The 21,931-nt window shown below is 42.1% G+C and overlaps 1 protein-coding gene across 1 annotated transcript; it reads right to left on the bottom strand.

Annotated features, from left to right (window-relative positions):
• Positions 1-3,895: 3,895 nt before the first annotated feature.
• On the bottom strand, positions 3,896-12,389 carry LOC139660124 (angiopoietin-related protein 5-like). Its single transcript, XM_071538181.1, has 7 exons — positions 11,828-12,389; positions 11,440-11,522; positions 11,195-11,222; positions 10,875-10,975; positions 9,670-9,787; positions 6,782-6,967; positions 3,896-5,733 (listed from the first exon to the last, which is right to left on the bottom strand). Exons 2-7 carry the CDS (start codon positions 11,506-11,508, stop codon positions 5,432-5,434), a joined length of 804 nt encoding a protein of 267 aa, XP_071394282.1. The 5' UTR covers positions 11,509-11,522; positions 11,828-12,389; the 3' UTR covers positions 3,896-5,431.
• Between the last annotated feature and the right edge of the window lie 9,542 nt (positions 12,390-21,931).

Here is a 21,931-nt window from a genome sequence, read left to right on the forward strand (position 1 = left end):
CTGTCCAGGCTGCTGGGATAGGCTCGAGTCCCACAAATAAACGGGTAAAGGTAATGAATTAATGAATGAATGAATGAATAGGAGCTGTTACAGTAAGACTACATCATGTTATGGTGCTCTAAGTCTGTTTAACAGGCTGAAGTGGCCAAGTAAGCATTTATATGAACTGTGCAAGGCAAATAAGTATGGTGAATCTTTATTTTTTTAATCTCGATGACGAAAGGGTTTGAAGTGCGTCTTTCTGGATGGACTGCAGTGAGAGGTTCTCAAATCAACATGATGTACTCTAATGTTTTTTTTTGGGGGGGGGGGGGGGTTTAAATCTTTTTTTTTTAACCAGATAAAGTTGACTAAGCACAGATTCTCAAACCTGGGAGCTGAGCAGCTCTACTGGAGCAGTTCTTCTTAAGGCGGTTCTTCAAGGAATACACACACTGAGGATTCACACTTTTGGGGATATTGGTCCGTTGGTCAACTTACCTGTTAAATGATGAAAACATAGACACCAAAGTCATTCATGTGTTCCCGGTAGATCGTTTGGTCCAGTGCTCCATGCTAACGCTTTAGCATGCACTATGTTGAGTGATAGTAGGCGACTAGCATTATCTAAAATGAGAAGACTAACCTTTTAGTAATAAAAAGTAGTTAGTGGTTTTTTATTATACCCTGCACATTCGTAAGTTCCAAAAATTAAATATTAACTGAATATAGCTGATGAAGCCAGGTTTATTTTTGGAACTATATCAGGTGAGCAACCACATATTCATCCGCTGTGCAGTGATTTAAAGCTGTGCATTCTGCCATGTCCAACCTTTATTTCCAATGGAAAGAGGGAAAGTAGTTCCTGCTAGTTTAACATTTAGCTTTAGAGCTGCATTGAGTTCTCATGTCCTCATTTTTGAGTTAATGCTAGTCGCCTACTATCACCCAACATAGTGTATGCTAATGTGTTAGCATGGAGCACCAGAGCCAACAATGTACCGGGTCTCATCACTATTCGCCCGAAAACTCAGTGTATTCCTGTAAAAGATTGCTTTTACAAATCTATCGCTCAATGGTTTACATTTTGCCCCAGCTGCCTTCTGTCCGATTTAAGATGCAGTGAATAAATATAATAATAACTTTATTTGTAAAATTAAGTGCTCACTTGATATGCTGTTGGGAATCATTTATTTTAGTCTTGGATTCACGAAGAATCCATGTGTGCATGGTACCAGGGTGCCATGAGGTGTTTATGGTGAATGGAATGTGATGCTGGAAGTAAATTATGACCGATGGAGAGTCAACATTCCTGTGGATGACAATTATAAGGAAGTTTACTTGAATGCAGGTACACTGTGATATTTGGTGTAATAAAGGATAGTGTTATTGTAAGTGTTAGCAGTCTCTTGTTGTACTGTAGCTCAATAGGTAAAGCATGACCGTAACAGGTTAGGGGATTGACTCCCACCAAATGGCTTGTTAGTTTACCTCAAGACTACCTCTGTGTGCCTCCTTTTGCCAGATACATTAAACCATCTGTTCATTAATGCTTCAGTATGTTCCTGCTACCACTTTAAGGAAAAATCCACCCAATAAAGAACATTTTCACACTGCACCTTGCATTTCTGGCTCCATTTAATGGTTTGGTGTATTTCTCTTCTTTCTCTCTGTATTTCTCTTCTTTTGAGGATAACTGGCCAATCGTAGACGAGGTGACTTCACCTCCAGATATTTCCAGCAGCTACAATGGAGTTTGATATCAGAAAATGTTTCAGGATGTAAAACATCAACGTTAAACGTCAGGTTTTGGTGTCAGTCCCTCAGAATCAAAGAGCGAGGGCTTCTTTCTAGAGCCGCCATTTTGCACCAAGAGACGTTCAACAATCATACAGGGAGAAATCCATCGTAGGAGAGGAGAGAGACCAATTTCTCCACCCACAGGAGCAAGAAATAGACCAGAATGCACTGCAACCATATTTGGTTTTGGACGAGGCTGCAATCAGAAACACTTATAACTGCTGCTGAATGATCACCCCTTAAAGCTATTTATATGTCTCTTTATATAAAAAGTATGTCCACCTTTGAATGAAAGCAACAAGTTCATGCCTCTTTTCTGGGGTTGTTGGAAGGCATTCTGGGAAACGTAAGAAATCACTAACTGAAGTAGAGGTAGACGAGGCAGTTTGAGTGAAAGTAGGTTCCCCAAAAAAGTAAATTACAACACTTCATCAAAGTAAGTCCTGGAATGTATTGAACATCACAGACTGATGATATGTAACAGTGCAAAGGTATTTTTCCTTTAAGTCCGGCGTAAATCAAAGCGGCATAAAACTGCAGGCCGATCAAAATCTTTTACCTCAACTTTTCAGGAACTGAGAATAAAAGCCTCATTTTTACCTCTTTTTTTGACAATTTGATCGTGGGTTGTGAATGAGTTTTATGGCTCTACCTATAAATGATTGTGGAAAACTCCATTTCAAGTAAATAAACATGAAAGTAATACATCACTATTTCTCAGTGGCTGTTTGGATGAAAGCATGGGAAACAATGGAAATGTTTTCTGGATTGATAAAATGATAATAAATTCACATGATGTCAACTTTGGTAGTAAACGGCTCCTTGTTATATATTCTTCATGGAAAGTTACAATGTGTTGAATCAGAAGTAAACATGAATTTCACATACAGTATAGTTATATTTAACTTTACAAAAGGCAAGAATGCAACACATTTGAGATTGATTGCATGTAAAAATAAGAAAACCTATTAGATTATATATTGGGTATCTGTTAACCTTGCGATTTGAACAAGATACTGTTAGGTTCCAGTGTGTCCAGGTTGGGCACTGAGGACAAATGTATGTACAAGCAGTTTTATGAGACTTAAAAGAATTGATGTTGGAAGTACGAGAGGAAATTACAGTTCACCATGTTTTTTATCATCTGACAAAACTGTTGAATACAAGAACTGTTAACTTCTGTGTCAGGGAAAAGAAGGAATTAATTTGCAGTTTTAGTAATGAAAACCGAGTCAGAATATTCCCATGCAACTGCTTGGAGTATATTTCTAAAACACTTCATCAAAAAAATTAGTTTGAAGTAAAGTGAACCAACTGTAAAGACATTACTAATTATAATAATACAGCTTGTTATTTGTTAAGTGCCTTCTCATGGACTCAGAGCTAGAAAAATATTTTTATAGTTTACAAATGTTGGAGGGAAATCAACATTCTTCCCAGATTATTATATCTTTTCCTATCACTTCCAGTAGAAATCCCTCAGAAACAATTTAGAGAATGGAATAAGCGTATTTCACATTCATTTGGGATAAAAAGAGACCAAGGGTGAAATTCTCTACCCTTCGGCTGCTGGTGGAGAGGGGGGGCATGGCCCTCCCATCTTTAAAGGATTATTATTTATCAGCTCAGTTGAGACCTCTTGTATATTGGTGTAACCCATCTTATGTAGCTAAATGGAAGAGTATGGAGTTATCTTTAATAGATACACCAATACAGTCATTGCTTGGCTGTGTTGGCAGGGAGAAGGAAATATTACAGACGGCGAGTCAATGGGTGAATTTCTCACTGAAAGTATGGGTGGAAGTGGTTAAACGTTTCCAACTTCAAAGAGAGCTTAAACTGCTTAGATGGCCGGCATATGACCCTGACTTTACGCCAGCGTTACAAGATCGTAGATATAGACAATGGGTCTATTTTGGTATCACTTCCATATGCAAGATTGTTAAAAAATGGGAGCTTAATAGTTTTGATAATCTATGTCAGACATATGGGTTGGGTGGGCAGGACTTTTACAGGTATTTACAGCTTCGTGATTATTTTTGTAAAAAAGTAAGAGGTTCTAATCCAGGAGAGCCACCAATTGTTATTCATATATTTATTGATGCTTATAACTCAGGAAGCAATAAAGGTCTTATAAGCAAGTTATACAATGGCATCACATCACTGAATAAGGACACTACGGACTATGTGAAACAACGATGGGAAAAGGAGCTGGACATTGAAATAACTGAAGACATGTGGCTGAATGCCTGGGAAACGCAGTCGTCCTCCACCAACTCCCGGACCTGGAGAGACTTCTGTTGGAAGAACCTGATTCGCTTTTTTATCACTCCTAAGCAGAGGTCTAAACAAACTGGCACTCGGCAATGCTGCTGGAGGGAATGTGGGGAAATTATGGTTGATCATGCTCAGGTTTTCTGGTCCTGTCCCTTTATTCAGATTTTTTGGAAGGAAGTAACAACAATCATCTCAAAAACCCTGGGTTTTAGTATCAGTACAACATTTACATCCCTCTATCTTGGACATATTCCTGACAGGTTAAGTAAAGATGATGCCTACCTCCTAAAGATCTTGCTGGCAGCAAGTAAAAAGGCCATTACAAAATATTGGCTTCAGAAAAACTGCCCTACTGCTGGCCTCTTTGTCAACATTGTTAAACACCTACATCTTCTAGAACAGATGACCTACTCCATACGGCTCCAAAAAGAAGTGGGTGAAAAACGGTGGGAAAAATGGTGTGTTTATTTAGCCAATGAGACAGATCTTTCATAATTATTGTATGTATCGTGCAATATTTTATTTTAAAGTAGGCAAATTTGCCTTGATTTATTGATCACCCCATGACCTCATATTTGTTTGCTTTTTTTTCTTTTTTTGTTTCTTGTTTTCTTTTTGCTTGTTGTCCTTATACTGTGAAAAATGTTCATAAATAAAAAGTTAAAAAAAAAAAAAAAATGTTGGAGGGAGAGAGACAACATGGCTTCTACCTCCAAAGTATTTTGGTGTCAATGTGAAGAAACATTAATGTTATGAAACAAGTTTTCAAGGCTGAGTGTCATTGTGTGGAAGTTAACACAGATATCAGATATAAAATAAACACTTGCACACAACAAACACTTTTAGCAAAGAAAACTATTTAATTGAATATGCATTTCATAGTCTGTGTTTCATTTGAAAATATATTGCAAAGTGTTTACAAACTGTGCGGTATATGTGAACCTTATTTCACGAAAGGTTTGTCCTTTGATCTATTGACAGTTTTTGCTAATACTGTTTTGTGTAACTGAGCAAAATTGCTAAAAAAAAAAGACACAAGAAAAGCTTTATAAAGTTGTGATACAGCACTAAACATTGTAATTCTGAGGTGTTCAGATAAAGAGATTTGGCTTAATCAGTGCAAAGAACAGAAGATGAACACACTCAAATTCAGAAATTATTTTCAGCTGTCCAATTTGCACTATTACATCTTGAAGTGTAATTTCACATAATGCAACTTCTGTGAAGTGAATTGTATAATACATGAATAGCACTGTTGCACTCTGTCGTTTGTGTTGTGTTCACTGCTGCACTTAAGTTTCTTCTGTAAATGTCATAATGCTTTTTTTTCATCTGTGTTAAAAGCTGCAGTGAAAAGCAACGTGGTGGGATCCTTTCACACAGACTTGATCATCATTCGGGTGGCGCGGGCGGAGTAGGGGGCGGGACCCTTCCAGGTGAGCCAGTGGAGGCCGGACGCCCAGCCCAGGTGTTCTCCGACGGGGTGCCAGTCGCCGTTCAGGCTGGCGGAGCCGCAGCGGCTGAACCACCAGCCGCCGCCGCCCTCCGAGAAGCTGCAGTCCCTCTCTGCGATGTCGCCGAAGATGCAGGGCGAGCAGCCGTCGTTGTCGCGGTCGACGGTGCTGAAGCCAAAGCCGTTCTGGTCGATGCCGGCGTACGCCCCACGGATGGCGTCGCCTTCGGAGAGAGTTGGAATGGAAAGTCAGTCTCTAGAGTCGGTAATTCTTTGTGGTGCTATGTGTAGCATTTTAACATTAATACATCACTATCCCATTCATTTTGAACACTTTAGTATAATTACTGTAAACAAACCCGACTGTCAGCCCCTACCAGCCTCTACTCTGCATCCTCCATTGTTTCTCCACCTGGTGGATATGGAGGTAAAATCTGCTGGATCGCTTTCCGGCACAAAACAGGAAGAGGTTCTGTTCTTCCAGAGCAAACGGAGCTAAAGCTGAAAGAGTTTCTGGCAGCAGATGGTGGAAGGATAAAAAAAATATCACCTTGTGCGCACAAGATAATTATCTTGTGCGCACAAGGTGATTTTTTTTTTTTTTAGGTGATATTATTTTATCTAGTGCGCAGAAGATAAAAAAAAATATCACTTTTCGGGACTTTAGGGGCTCTGTAGAAGGAGGGAAAGGAAGATGGAGAAATCACTTCCAACATGTTGAGCCTCTTCAGGCAGGGGGAGGGGGGGGCAGGAAGCAACGGGGCTTATGGGAAATGTAGTCTTAATGTGGAGAAACACTAGAACTAACAATACTACTGGTGTGAGACAGAGGAACACAATCAGCTCCAACATGGATTCATTTGTTTACTGTAATCATATCAAGGTCTCATAATTAATTTGATAACAATGACATATTGATGTTTAGGGTTAGGGTTAGGGTTACCCTTCTGAACTTAGCACCTTTTAATTTGCATATATAAAATGATAACACACAAAGAACAGCATGATACGAATTTGCCATTGAGATTAAAAACAAACAAAAAAACAAATAAATGAAACAATGAAATCATCACACCTCAAAAAAAAAACAACTGAACTGGATAAGATTAAATGACATCAACATTTAAGGAGGAAAACAGTATATGAGAAAAAGAATGAATAAATTAAAAATACAGGAAATATTGGGGTGTGTGTATGTGTGTAAGAAAGGGAGGAGGAAGGAGATTTCATATTCATATTCAGCAGCAGTAGAGTAAGAAAAGCCGGGTCTACCTGCGTTCCCTCTGTATTCCCCAACAGTCAGTCTGAACGCCTGCTTCTCGCTGCCCAGTCTGAAGTCGCTGTACTCGGCGAAGGCGGTGCCGTCCTCATGGTCCCACAGGTCGACCCTCACGCTCCACCGCTTCCTCTGGTTCTTGGTCAGACAGGAAACCCTCTTCAGCCCGAGCCAGTGATCCTCTGAGGGAAGCGATTCAATGTTTCCAGGATTACTTTCATGGCAAAACAAGTCATGAATCGGATTACGAAGCCATGACACCACGAGTATGTTAACCAATTAGCCATGGGATGTAACAAGCTCTCTGATTGGTTACCTTCTCCTTCCCACATCCATGTCATACGTGTGCATATGACATGCCAGGTGATAGCCAATCAGAGAGCTTGTTACATCCAGGCCCAAAGTGTCACGGAAAGGCTAAAAGGAGAAGCTAAATGACTAAGCAAATCGAATAGCTAATAGGAAAATTGCCCTTTTAAATGCCTGATTAAAATCTGTATTCTTAATTCAATTTGTGAATCCAGATATGTATTTCTCTTTTTAAACTGCATTTTCAAATAGATTTTTAAATTCCATTATTTATTTATAAATTCATTAATGTATTTTTAAATGTTGTACTTATTGACTGTTTATAGTTGTTTTTGTAAATCCCTTTTTAATTTGAACTATTTATTGATAGATTAATATTTCATTTGTAAATTATTTTTATAATTCCTCTTTTTATTGCCCATTAAAGTATCAAATAATTTATTACTTTGTAATTTAGTAAATTGAATAAATTAATTTGTAATTTAAATTTGTAAATTAATGCCTATTTTTATTGTACAATTAGTTATTAATTCATTAAATGCTTTATTACTATTTCCGTGACACTTATAGTCCTCCACATACTTATAGTTGTTTTTGTTTATTCTAGTAAAGTCTTGTCTGCACTATATGTGAGATCCTGTAATGTTTTGTCCTGCATCTAGTTTGTCAAACCTGTTTTGTGTAACTGCCTTGTCATCTGCTTGCACCAATTAACCAACACTTTTATTCAAATCACCTTACACTGCCAAGAGAGCATCCATGTTAAGCATGCATTACATCAGTAGGGAACTATAGGCAGCATACGTGTCATATTCTACCTGTTAAAACACACAGGGGACAGCTGGACAGGTGGTTAAAGAAGCCCACTGAGGCCCAGATTCACTGAAAGTTTCTGCAGGGAAAAGCATGCAGCACGCACTATATTCCCAAAGTGACCAAATCAGAAAGCCATGCATGCTATTCACTAAATGTGTGCAGTGAGTGGAAAGCTGCTTAATAGTGCTGGTCAAAAAATGAAATACATATGATTGCTGTCAGATGAAAACCTCATAACTCCAATTTTGTTGATTTTCATGATTTAACTTCAATTGAGGGATTCCATGGTGTTCTATGGGTTGAGAAAGTTCTACAACACTTGGATTTATGAAACCTTTTTAAAACAAATTAGATAAACTCAATGGTCACATGGTTGTCCAGCTAAAAACAAGGCTGTATTTCTTTCTTAAGGTTGACATTTTGGAGATACAAGGTTTTCACCCGACAACAGCGATATGTAAATCTCATTATTTTGCTGACATAATAGTGATTTGTAAGCAAAGCCATGCAAATCGAGGTTGCACTAACACTTCACAACATATAGGATCTTCTTAAAGTTAAGACTTTGCATGCATTGTCACCAACAAGTCAGGCAAGGCGGCAGAGCCGGAAGAGTCTCAGATCAGATCAGATCAGATCAGATCAAAGAACGCTCCAATTATAAAAAGAGCTTTAGGGCGCAAGGATGCCAGGATTGGTGGATTGGTCTGAAGGCTGGATTTTGCTTTTTTCCCTGACAATATCAATAAAGAAAATTATGCACATTGTTATTTTTGCCCCGCTCTACCCATTGAGCTACACAGGGAATTGAACCTGTGACCCAGGCAGTGTTAGTGACATGCTCTGCCCATTGAGCAATAGATGACAATACAGACAGACAAAAGGGGAGGGATGTACAGTATGTTTATTTGTTTTTGATAGAGGTTGTTCCTCTTATTATTTGTGTCTCTAAGTGTCTGTTTCAACCACAGTTCCTCATCTCTCACCACCAGCCCCCCTGCTGGGTGAAGGGTGTTATGTGTAATTAGTATCCCACTAATTGGAGAGTGGTTTGTGTGTTTGTGTGTTTGTGTGTTTGTGTGTCCCGAGAGGAGAGGAGGAGAGGAGACAAGGGGAGGAGAGGAGAGGAGAGGAGAGGAGGAGAGGAGACAAGGAGAGGAGAGGAGAGGAGAGGAGGAGAGGAGACAAGGAGAGGAGGGGAGAGGGGAGGAGGAGAGGAGAGGAGAGAGGAGAGGACAGGAGACAAGGAGAGGAGATGAGGAAAGGAGAGGAGAGGAGGAGAGGAGAGGAAACACGGAGAGGAGAGGAGGAGATGAAAGGAGAGGAGGAGAGGAGACAAGGAGAGGAGAGGAGACAAGGAGAGGAGAGGGGAGGAGGAGAGGAGAGAAGAGAGGACAGGAGACAAGGAGAAGAGATGAGGAGAGGAGGAGAGGAAAGGAGAGGAGAGGAGAGGAGAGGAGGAGAGGAGAGGAGGAGATGAAAGGAGAGGAGGAGAGGAAATAAGGAGAAGAGAGGAGAGGAGGAGAGGAGACAAGGAAAGGAGAGGAGAGGAGAGGAGACATGGAGAGGAGGAGAGGAGGAGGTATACATTCTAGTTAAAATAATTTCCAGTAGCCAGGCTGTGTGGCAGTTAAAGGAGCTTTAAACCCTCAATGAAGTCGACCACATTTTTTCTATCAGGCTCAATAACTGAACAGCAGAGGACACACAGCAGCTCCAGGTAAACATCACGTATAAGTATAAGGCCTACTTTACTTACTCGCCAGGTTTCCAAAGCCGTTTTTATACGCTGCCCATCTCCTGCGGAAGGAAACATCTGCTCCAGTTCGTCTCTGAAACACCGTCCAGCCTCCGTCCGGCAGCATCTCACAGTAAGCCTGAGGAGAAGTCCAGTAAATACAGCATGATGTCAGAAAACAACCTGCCGTGCATTTTCACAACAACTTTCTGAACAGGAATGTTTGGCTGCAGAAACAAGTAAAGATCAGAAAGATTGTTTCTGTTTCTGTAAATCCTTTAAAAGGAGCATTTGACTTTATAGATTTTGATGGATAATTTCATAGGTATGACTGCAGTGAATGTGCGCAAAAGTTGGAAGGAGTTGAGATATCTCACCTGCACAAATTTGAAATGTATTTCTCTACTTTTTTTGTTTTTATGACTGTATTTTGCGTTTTTATCACTTTTTTTTGGAAAGGAAATGGAAATAACAAATTACATTTACATTACTTTGAGTAGCATTTTTGTGCTCTTGTAATTTTGCTTATACTGAAGTGTGTTTTGACTGAAGCATTGTACTTCACTATGTTTTATATCTGAGCACTTATTAAATACAGATTTTGTTATTTATATTTTTGTATGACCTGCTGCACATTTTGTATTTTCTAAAAATTCCAATAAAAAAAACAGATTTTGTAGGCTCTACTTAAGCATTGCATCAGAAACTGACCAGTCTTAATTGTGGTGAATGAATCGTGTTGATTCACGCTTTGTTTTAATTATGCATTTTATTTTTTAACGTTTCCTGTTTCATTAATAGTTTGAACTCTCTGTGCTCTTGTCCTTTTTGCATTACATGGGAAAGAACATAGGCTGTAACACTGTCTGTATTTTATAAGTAACTCAGAGTAGATTTGAATGAGCTACTTTTTTAAGACTTGACTTGACTTGGGTTCTGGTGACTTGGGACTTGACTTTGACTTGTGCTTTGATGACTTGAAAAGTCTCGACTTGAGATCGTGTGTTTGTGTAAATGATTTAGATTGAAGTGATTTGTTCTGACTTGACTTGCTGTTCTACATTTAGACTTGAGACTTGGCATTAATGACATGGACTTGACTTGATAATCTGCATTCAGACTTGGGACTTGACTTGAGACTTGTGCTTCAGGACTTGAGACTGATTTGGGACTCGAGCAAAGTTGACTCGGTCACACCTCTCCCACGTCTATTTGTGTTCTGATACCTTGAAAGGTTTTTTGACTCCTGGCGGCTGGATGATGTAAACCCCACTGGCTGCATGTGGTGAGAGAGCCTTAATCTGTGTGCAGTCTGTTCCTGCTGAGACTGCATCACACACACACACACACACACACACACACACACACACACACACACACACACACACACACACACACACACACACAGAAGAAAAACAACACAGCAAAGCACACTATAAACAAGGAGGAGACGACCAAAGTTGAAGCTGAATTCAAATGTGTGGCAACTTTTTAGGTTTTTTAGACCTGGTACTTCATCTGTAAATAATAAAAACATGCACAATACCTTGAGGAGAAGCTGATCTTCGCTGGATCTAGCAATACAAACAGATAGAGTTCTTAATCTACATTACAAAGCTTCTGGCAGAAGAGAAAATCTTTACATGTTTGCATGTGTAAATTAGAAATACAAACAAACCCTGAGGACAGAGGATTTTTTTTAAAGTTCAGCCAAGAGTATTTTAGAGTAAGTAGGACAGAGAGAGAATGTTTTATTATTGCATTATTATTATGGTGAATGTGTGTTTTTACCTGAGTCTGTTCTGAGAGGCTCAAGAGAAAAGTGAAGATCAGTCCACAACTTCCAATCAGACTCTTCATCTTTACCTGATTTTCTAGGCAAACAGTAGAGTAAGAATATTACAAACAGTCACCTGTCTTTGGTAAGCAAATACAAATTCTTCAGAAATTGGTCAAAATAAGTTGAATCTACGGTAAACGGCAAAGCAACACTCAAAAACAAAACCCGAGATTACAACTCTCTAAAACATTTCTCACAAGATGCCAAATACACAGATTTTACTTCTGACTCCTGACAAAAAAACCTCTCACATTTTAGCATCGACTCAAGCAGCTTCATGAGACTTTTAACAAACTCACACTCTTAATAATCACATGTTTATTCCCCTCACACACTCACCTGGGCGTCGGATGAGGAACCGTGTGTGCCAGCTCAAAGTCCACACCAGGAAATTCACATAATAGTCCTACTTATATACCAAGCACACCCACTTCATGCTTACAGCAAGCGTCATCGTGTCCCAGTAACCACACCCATACTGATCCCACACACACACTTTCACCCGCAGTGTGAGGGAGCGCAAGTGTAAACAACGGAGGAATTCCCAGCCATCTGAAAAACTTCCAGTAAAAAACATTCCTCCGAAGTCACACCATACTCTTCCTACAAAGTGTGTCCTCACTTCTCATAATCACCTATTTTTCTTCACTGAGAGTTCATGACATTTTAACATTACAAATCGAGGGATTGGAGCCAAAAGTGCGATTTTGGGTGAATATGAGTATTATATACTGTATCAATTGAATGGTCTCAGTGAGATCTTTTCAGTGCCAAAAGGACACAACTGAAATCATGACCCATAAGTTTTAATTAAACAAAAACTGAAAGCCGTAACAGTAAAAGTAGGGTTTTGTAAGTAATGCTAGCATGGCAGCATGATCACATCATTTTTAGTATCCTATTCATATTCAATTAATATTCAAGGTCAATATTAGATGAATGTAAATATGTTAATATTCCCATTCAATACTTAGGCCTATAGATTCAAAATGTTATTTTATAATGTTAGGAGTGTGAACTGGTCAAGATGAGCTCTGATAGTAAGACTGCTGGTAGCTGAAGTTCTCCCTCGGTGTTATGAGGAGTTTTACGAGGAGGTTTTATGAGTCCTGGGCCCTGAGTCCTGCGACACGATGTATTATACTAGCAAAAGAAAAAAAAAAGTAGTAGTTTAGAATCAAAAGTAGTTTCTTATGTCTGCAGAGGTTTATTAAAAAGGTTTATTAAAAATTTTTAACATGAAAAATGTATCAATCAATTTGATATGTTCCATGTAGTCTACAATTTTAAAGGCCTTGGTGAAAGTTGCTGAGCATATTTCTTCAAGATAAAGATATTCATTCTGATCTTGTTTTGTATTTCAGTGTTGATTGAAGTGTAATTACTAGATTTGTATTAAAATTAATGTGTTTTACAATTGTTTACTTACATACGCCCATATTCTGCATGGCTGTATTGGGACAATGTTTGTGCCAAAAAGGCGTATTTCACTCTTTTGCCATTTTTAAAAAAGTTAACAAATATAATTCAACTTAAACTCTAGCAGTATTGTTTTTATAATAATGCTCAATCTGATAACACAAAAAGTTAAAATATTGTGCTTAGTATGTGGTAACGGCAGCTGATCCAAATTTGATCAAAATTTGTTTTGGCCCTCCTGTAAAATCTACTATAACGCACTTATGCCCCTTTGGCTCCAAGCCCTCAACATAATCTGTTCCCAGCAACGTACATTCCTTGCTTTCTCCCTTTCTCCACTCGCCTCGAGGCAAAAACACGCCCAGGCAGACTCGCTTCAGGACTGACTGATAAGGGTTTCTGAAGGCCGATACCGATATTTTTATACAGAAGGCGCTGATAGCCAGTGTAGCTTTACTTTGGCTACTAATTTTTTCTTCCTTTCACAGTCATTGGACAATTCAAATGTAGTAGGCTAACTTGGCTTTAGAAGTGAAGGGACAACAACATTTCATTAGTTTCTTTTGCAATTTCACTGTACGCCCTTTAGGAAAAATGTTCATTCACAGATCAAAATGTATTTAAAAAAAAAAACAAGCCGCTGTTCTCTGTTTAAAAATGAAAAACGGTGTAACCATGTTAGGTCACTGAAATCTATGAATTTAGGAATGTGATCTTATGGAGGACCAGTACCACTCAATTTCAGGTCCAGTAGAATTTGGTCAAGACCAGGTTCAGGGAGTTGAGACCAAGTCAAGACCAAACTCCAAATTAGGCAACATTTTTTTTTTTTTACATGTATTTTACATAGGCAGTCAAGTCCAACAGAGAGCTTTCAGGTGACATAACACCCTCTGGCGGCCATATTGGAGGTCCACAGCCCTTGGGCAGAAGTGGCTGTGAACAGCTGATTGCATTGTGAATATACCTTCCTGTTTTTGGAAACTGATCATTTCCCCACTGAGACATCTGACTGATTTTATGTTTTAGAAAATGTCACATTGTTAGCTCGCTAACCCGGTCAGCTAACCATCACTGCCTTGAATTATACAGAATTACAGAATTATATCCAATTTCGGTCACTTGCGTAATTTCCGGTGTTTACCGGTATTTTTATATGGAGTTCCCAACCGGAAGCTAAGTGACGTAATTTCATACACATTTCAGAAGCTAGGTATCAAATTTCATAAATATCTGTACACATTTAAGCATATAAAACACTAAGTTACGAACTTAGTCACGAACAATTAGCGGGAAGCCTTAAATCCCACTGTGGGCAACAGTTACTTCATGTAGAGAATCAGTATTGGCTGATAAATGGAAAAACAAGAGCTTTGAGTCAGTTGAAACTGATGTTGAAGCGGTGGCGCTGGGCAGGACTATACCACGGAGGGGCATATTGGTGGTGAAGGATCCAGTTGGCCAGGCAGCAAAAGACTGTAAGCGAGCAGTGCTGGGTTTAATAGTCATGAATGTGATTGAAAAGTGCTATCAGCTCTTATTCCCTGGTAATGGTCCTAGCCCACCGCCACCCCCTGTATACAGTCAGGGCTGGCAGACTGCTTTTGCTGTGTGTCAAAATGAGCAGGTGGTCTCGTTAGAGAGTAAGACGTTTTTTGTTTTTTTTTGGCATTTTATGCTTTATTTGACAGATATAGTGAGAGAGAGACAGGAAGGTATGGGAGAGAGAGTGAGGGGAGGACATGCAGCAAAGGACCACGGGCCGGATTCAAACCCCAGTCGCTGCGGGAAGGACTAAGCCTTATGGTATGCGCTCTACTCGGTGAGCCACCGGGGCGCTCCAAGAGTAAGATGTTTGCTACCACCTCCTCCCCCTTCATAGTCCCTGCTGGTTCGGTATGCTTTGTCCCAGCATCTGGGCCTAACAGTCAGTTCTTATCGCAGTCTTCCGTGTTAGTCGAGCTTTTGGGGTTGGAGGAGGGCACCTTGCCCGGGGGTCTAGTGGTCTCTAATGCATATGTGGAGATTAGCAATGGACATTTAGCTGTTCCTGTAATCAATGTTGGTTCCACAGATGTTAGGTTGGAACCTCAGACACGCCTTGCATCACTGCATTCAGCAGAGATAATAGCTGGGGAGGGAGCTTCTATCTGCTTTGAGCGGATGGGTCCACAGGAAGAACAGGTTGCGCTTAGGGAGCAGCATGTATCCTTAGGGGATAGGAAAGTGCCTCCCGAGATAGCCCAGTTGCTCTTTCCCGGGCGTACAGACAATCAGGCAGAGCAAGCTAGGCAATTGTTGTGCAAATATTCTCATGTGTTTGTGTCACAGGGTGGAAGTACCACTGTTATTTGTTTTCTTATTTGTTTGCTGTGGTTATTTTATATTGTATGATTTTATACATTTGTTTTAGTGGTTATTTTATATTGCATATATATATTTTATATATTTTTATATATTTATATATTTTTTTTAATATATTTTTATATATTTTTTTTTTAGTGTTTATGGTGGTTATTTTATACTGCATGGCTTTATACATTTGTGTTTTTAATGTTAATGTTTATTGCAGTGCTTGGTTTTATTTGCATGCTTTTAGTTTGAAAGCTGTTGTTGCTCAGTGAGTAACGCTTGTTTAACTTCCTGCTGCTGGCATGTGATTAACAATTACCTGCACCTTGGTCAAGCTCTCAAATTGATCGGACACGAGGTTGCAGCGGGGGGCAACCAATGGCATACTGGAGGAGGGACTACACACCTGGGGGCACGGAAACAAAGCCTGGAAACAAAGCAACACGGGAGAGAGAGATTGGAGAGATAGGAGCGGAGACACGACGGAAGGACACGGGGGATCGCAGGCCGGCCAGTACGACAGAGAAAATCATCCAGAGTAGTACGGTGTGACACAGACGACGGGCAGAGTTCAGAGCTCTGCCCAGTTGTATGAGTAACAAGAAGAAAAGTACTCTTGGGCACAAGCGGGTGGGCTGGTTGTGGTGGGACTGGTTACTGCCATTTGTTTCTTGGCTCCTTGGTTGCCTCAGCACTACTCCCTACCCGATCAAAAAGAACTTTCCAATCCATTTTTCCCCTCTCCCCTCCATTACATTTGCTTGTTCACAGGTGGGCTAGGACCATTACCAGGGAATAAGAGCTGATAACACTTTTCAATCAGATTCATGCCTATTAAACCCGGCACTGCTCGCTTACGGTCTTTTGCTGCCTGGCCAACTGGATCCTTCACCACCAATATGCCCCTCCGTGGTATAGTCCTGCCCAGCGCCACCGCTTCAACATCAGTTTCAAAGTAGCCGAGGTATGGGATATCCAAACCATTCGCGCCACTCAATGACAGCCACCCACAGTCAGCCAAACCCTTATCCCATTTTGGCAGCAGACGTTCCCAAAAAACCCTTTCAGTAACCGAGGAAACATTTTACCCTGTGTCCAGTAAACATCAAAACTTTACCCCTCCCATGGAGACCTCGACGGTGGGGCACTCCCCCACCAGACATTCATATGCTTCTGGATCAATATCAGGTACTGTTCCTGAGCCTGACTGCACCCCACCTGTGGTTTGGCTCCTCACCACAGGGGGAGAAAGTTTCCCTGTTGTTCTGATATTTGGGCCCCCCCGTCGCTCTCTATGGGTACCGTGGGTGTAAAGTTGCTATCTTGACTACGGTTAGACCGCGAAGCAATGCAATACTGTGCAATATGACCAACATTTTGACATTTAAAGAAGATGGGCTGGCCTGATGGATCAAATCGGGGCTCCCATCTACGGCTACCGGATCGCCTGGACCCTGGTTCCTGCATATTAGATACTTTTCGCGACAAATCATCAATCAAAATCTGCTGTTTCTGTAAAATGTCCAAGACTTCAGCAAGGGTTGGGTCGGTTTTTATATCGACGGCAGCGGTAACTGCACTAGCCTCCACCATTGCGGCTTCCATCTCACATGACCCCACCACCCGCTTCATATGTTCTACACTGAACTCAGCTTCCTCCCCCCACTGGAGAGCTTCCTTGCGGAGATCAAAAAAAGATATCCTAGGTTGCTGCCGAATTGTTTTTTTTAGCTCCCTCCAGAGACCGACATCACAAACATTTTCAGCAAATTGGTCACGTAGAGCAAAATCGCCACACCAAGCCTCCCTCACATTGCAATGATTAATTTCTTCCATAATAGCCATGAGCACATGAGAATATTCACGCACAGACTCCCCCTCCCTCTGCCTTCTATCGAAGAACTGCTTTTGTAGCTTAGTGAGCGACTGGGGCTGCCCATATATCTCTTTAAGAATCTCCACCACATGTTTTGGATCTGTCCGTTCTGCTTGGGGACGATATTTTATCTCCTGCCTACCCTCTAGCTGTTCGTAAATGTATGCTGCTTTTTCAGCACCCGTGTAGGGGCGATAACTTAAGGTAGCATTCAACTCATCTAACCACTCATAAAAAGTAGTGCTTGAACCCCCAGTGAAAACTGTACATTTTCTCTCTTTTGGCAGATATATAATACGCTCTCTGGAGCTAGCAGCTAGGCTCTCACCTTCCCCCCCCTGCCCACTCACAGGCCTATGACTGGGGGAAGCTACCCCTTGTTGTGTTTCCAACTGTCCCAGTAAAGACTCATTTGCTTCTTTCAACTTAAACATGGTTTCCCTATCAGCCTGTACCCTTGCTCTAAGAGCTTGCAGTTTGGAATGTACATCATCATAAGACATCTTCTTTACTTATCAAGCACACTGGACAGGTCACTCGACAACCGACCAACAACCCACTTGGTTAGATGGGCAGGTGGGAACTTCTACTGAACAGGCCGAGGCCTCCGTTGTAGTTGGTCCTGCCGCTCTTCTCTCCGTGGTCCACCCCTCTCCGTTCCGGTGTAGTCACTGCTTTAGCCCACTTTATACCACACTTTAAGCACTGTGCGAATCCAACCTGACTGCTATATTCCAATTAATGGACCCTGCAAACAGCGCCAAACTGTAACCTTAGAACGATATCGAGCAGGTCTTGGACCTCTTAAAGGTAAGCAGCCAGACACCGAAGTAGTTTACAAAAATAATCTTTATTCACAATAAGTTAATTTGAAAATACTAATGTTCTAAAGAGGCAAGTTGGATATCAAAAACAACACGGTTCCTTGAGTACAACAACTGTTCAAATGTCAGCACAATATTCATAAATGCTTCATGAATAAAGTGCATCAGTGCCACAGGTTTACAGACACTCAACTGCATAAATACAAGCTACAGTGAACGCCAACTAAATGATGAACATTCCTGGGAGGCCGCGAGGAATCCACTGGCACTATTGTATAGACTGGTTTATGAGGATCCAACCGACAGACTACCTGGTGGGGGATGGAGAGCCAGAGATCCTGAATCTTATGTCTGCCAGTAAATTGCCGGTTCCGTACATAAACCAACTGTCCCGGCTGCAAGTCTGCATACTTGGTCGGCGGCCCCAGGTGCTGACGCCGAGACTCTGCTGCCTTTTCCATCTGCCTCCCAGCCTGATTATAGGCCACCCACAACCGCTCTTGATGCTCCTGAACCCATTCCCCCACACCTCCAACGAAATCGTCATCCCCGCCACCCAGCATGAGGTCCAAAGGTATGCAGGGAGTCTGTCCAAATAGGAGGAAGTAAGGGGAATATCCCGTGCTTTGATGTTCCGTAGTGTTATAGGCATATACAACTTCAGGAAGATACTCTGCCCATTTCCTCTTCTTCTCTGGAATGAGGGCATGAAGCAGGTCATGGAGTGTTCGATTAAAACGTTCACACTGTCCATTACCTTGCGGATGGTACAGAGTTGTTCTACTCTTCCTCATTCCATACAGATTACAGAGTGACTTGACCACCTCAGCTTCAAAGCATCTGCCCTGATCTGAGTGCACCCGAGCTCGCACTCCATAAGGCTGAATCCAGTACTTGACCAGACGCTTGGCAACTGTGGTGGCCCGCTGGTCCCGGGTTGGCACTGCAAAAAAACTTCATCAGTAAGAATCAAAACATTTTCTCTCCCATCTGACGAGGGCTCCAGGACCGCCACCACTTCTAAAGGCCTGGACGCCAACAGGCTCCCCATAGATGTCACTACTTTTGGTTGTGGAGCCTTGGACATGATGCATCTCTCACAGGACTTACAAAAATCTTCAACATCCCGATCCATACCAGGCCAATAACAGCATACACTCACAAGCTTAAATGTTCGTTCGATCCCCTGGTGCCCATGCCCTCCATGCATCTGAGCCAGCACTTCCCCCCGCAATGACCTTGGCAAGATTAACTGCTTCTGTTGGCCTTCCTTCTGATTTTCCCGCTTACGATACAGAACCCCTTTGCAGTCTACTACCCTTTCCCATTGTCGCACCAGCTCCAATGTCCTTGGTGACTCCCCCAACCTCTCTTCCCGGCTGGGTCTCTCTGCTTTCAGCCAATACTGTTGTAGCATGGCCAAGGATTCCATGCTTTAGGAAGGAAAGCTAGCGGTGGACTCATGCTTAGAGGGGGACACAATTGCCTGTTCCTCACTACTGGCAGCATGCCAAAGAGCGGGGGGGTGGAGTGGCGGTCTGGGTGTGGATCCACTTCCCTTCCAGTGGGCGTTGGCTCAGAGTACTGCCTTGACAAGGCATCTGCAGCTGAATTCTGCCGGCCAGGGCGATATACAATCTGGAAGTCAAATCGGGCCAGCTCGGCAACCCACTGCTGTTCCACAGCCCCCAACTTTGCGGTCTGCAGGTGACTCAGCAGGTTGTTATCTGTGAGGACTGTGAACTTGCTGCCAATCAGGTACTCGGGAAACTTGTCTGTGACTGCCCATTTGAGGCCTAACAACTCCAGCTTCATGGCACTATAGTTCTCCATGTTCCTCTCCAAGGCCCGCAGCCCCCTATTTGCATATGCAACTGGCCTCCTTTGCCCACCAACCTCCTGGTAAAGGACGGCCCCCAGTCCTTGATGACTGGCATCAATCTCCAGGGTGAATGATTTAGTAAAATCAGCGTACGCTAACACTGGTGCAGAAACTAGCTTCTGCTTAAGGGTAGGGCTGGGTACCGAACTTCGATACTTTTATGGCACCGACCGAATTACGTCGGTACTACCGAGCACCGATTCACGTAAAATCAATCGGTGCCAAATTTCGGTACCTGAGCGCGCATCTGGGTGAGAGAGTAGAGAGAAAGAGAGAGAGCGAGACTCTGAGAGCGAGATTACGTCACCCCTGCAGCTTGTTGCTTGTTGTCAGGGCGATGGCGAGCCGAAAGCGGCCCCAAGTGTGGTTACACTTTCAAAACTTGACGCAGACAACGCTCGCTGCAATGTTTGTGATGCGAAATGCAAAGCTGGCCATGGGAACACGTCTGACCTGAGGAAACGCCTGGTCAAACACCAAATATTTCTAAAAGCTGAAGAGTGTATCCTACACTTATTTGATAGCCTAGTCTAGCCAAGTCCCCCGCAGCAGCTGCAGCTAACGTTAGCAGCACGCCTGCAGCCAGCACCGAAGAAGTTGAACCCTCCACGGACGCCGAAACTTTAAGTGAGGCATCGACAACTTCATCGACATGTTCAGGTAATTAATTAGCTAGTTGGATAAGTTGTTGTTGGAGATAACTGGGCTTTTTTCATTGTCTTGGCTGACGTTAGCTTAGCGTTTTTACTAGCGTTGTCACTATCATCAGCTCGTGAGTCGTGTTGTTTACACTCTTGCGCTCATTGACAGGTCACCCTGTCCCACTCTCAACCCGCCCTCGTGTCACAGTGAGAGCCACAGAGCTTACACCCTTCACCCTGGTGCAGAAGACGTCGTTACCCCGCCAGAGAGTCAGTGAATGCTACAGGGCAGTGACCACGTTCATTGTTAAAGGGAGAGGGATTTTATTTTTAGGGTTTTATTTTGTGTGGTGTGTAAAATTTTCTAAATAAATAACAATGTTGAAATTGAGAAATTTGGACTTATTTTTTACAGCTGAAATTACATTTTTATTATTACAGAGAGAGTAAAGTACCGAAAAAAGTATCGTTCAGGAACCGGTATCGAAGTCAAGGTATCGGTACCGGTACTGGTATCGAAAATGTTTCAACGATACCCAGCCCTACTTAAGGGTCTGAAAAGCATCCTCACATGCAGGGCTCCACTGCTGGTGAAACAAGTGTGCAGGCAGATGACGCCTGCTCTTCTTTGATGAACCGAGTGCAGAAAGGGCGTGAAGAGGAGCGGCAACGCTTGCAAAGTTCTTTACGAACCTCCTATAAGAGCTTGCAAAGCCCAGGAAAGACTGCAACTCCGAAACACTGTGGTCTTGTCCACTCAGCCACAGCTTGAATCTTCCCTGGATCAGTCGACACCCCCTGCGCTGAGATGACATGACCCAGATAGGATACCTCCGACTTGAAAAAGGAGCACTTACTGAGCTTCACTTTAAGGTTGAACTGCTCAGACCGGGACAAGACCAAGTCCAACCGGAGAAGATGCTGCTCAAATGTTGAAGAGAAGACGACCACATCATCAAGGTATAGCAGCAAGGATTGAAAGCGCTGATCACCCAAGATGCGCTCCATAAGCCGTTGGAATGTCCCTGGTGCATTGCACAGACCAAATGCCATTTTATTGAATTCATACAGTCCAAACGGAGTGCAGAATGCTGTCTTCTGTCTGACCTTCTCCAACACCTCCACCTGGTTGTAGCCGCTGGCTAAGGCCAGAGTGGAGAACCACCTCGCACCACTCAAGGAATCCAAGGACTCTTCAATGCATGGAAGCGGGTATGCATCCTTCAGGGTCTTCGCATTCAACCACCTATAGTCCACACACATACAATTCGAACCATCCTTCTTTCTGACCAGTGTTGGGCAAGTTACTGAAAATTTGTAATTAGTTACAGTTACTAGTTACTTCTCTCAAAAAGTAATTACTTTACCAATTACTGCATAATAAAAGTAATTAGTTACTAGGGAAAGTAACTTTTGCGTTACTTTTAAATGTCTGCTTCAATTCTCTTA

The sequence above is a fragment of the Centroberyx affinis genome, unplaced genomic scaffold (assembly GCF_046629955.1).
Source record: "Centroberyx affinis isolate AG114_WGS23_722 - 3 ecotype Tasmania unplaced genomic scaffold, CSIRO-AGI_Caff_v1 ptg003220l_1, whole genome shotgun sequence".
In the NCBI taxonomy this organism is placed as follows: Eukaryota; Metazoa; Chordata; class Actinopteri; order Beryciformes; family Berycidae; genus Centroberyx; species Centroberyx affinis.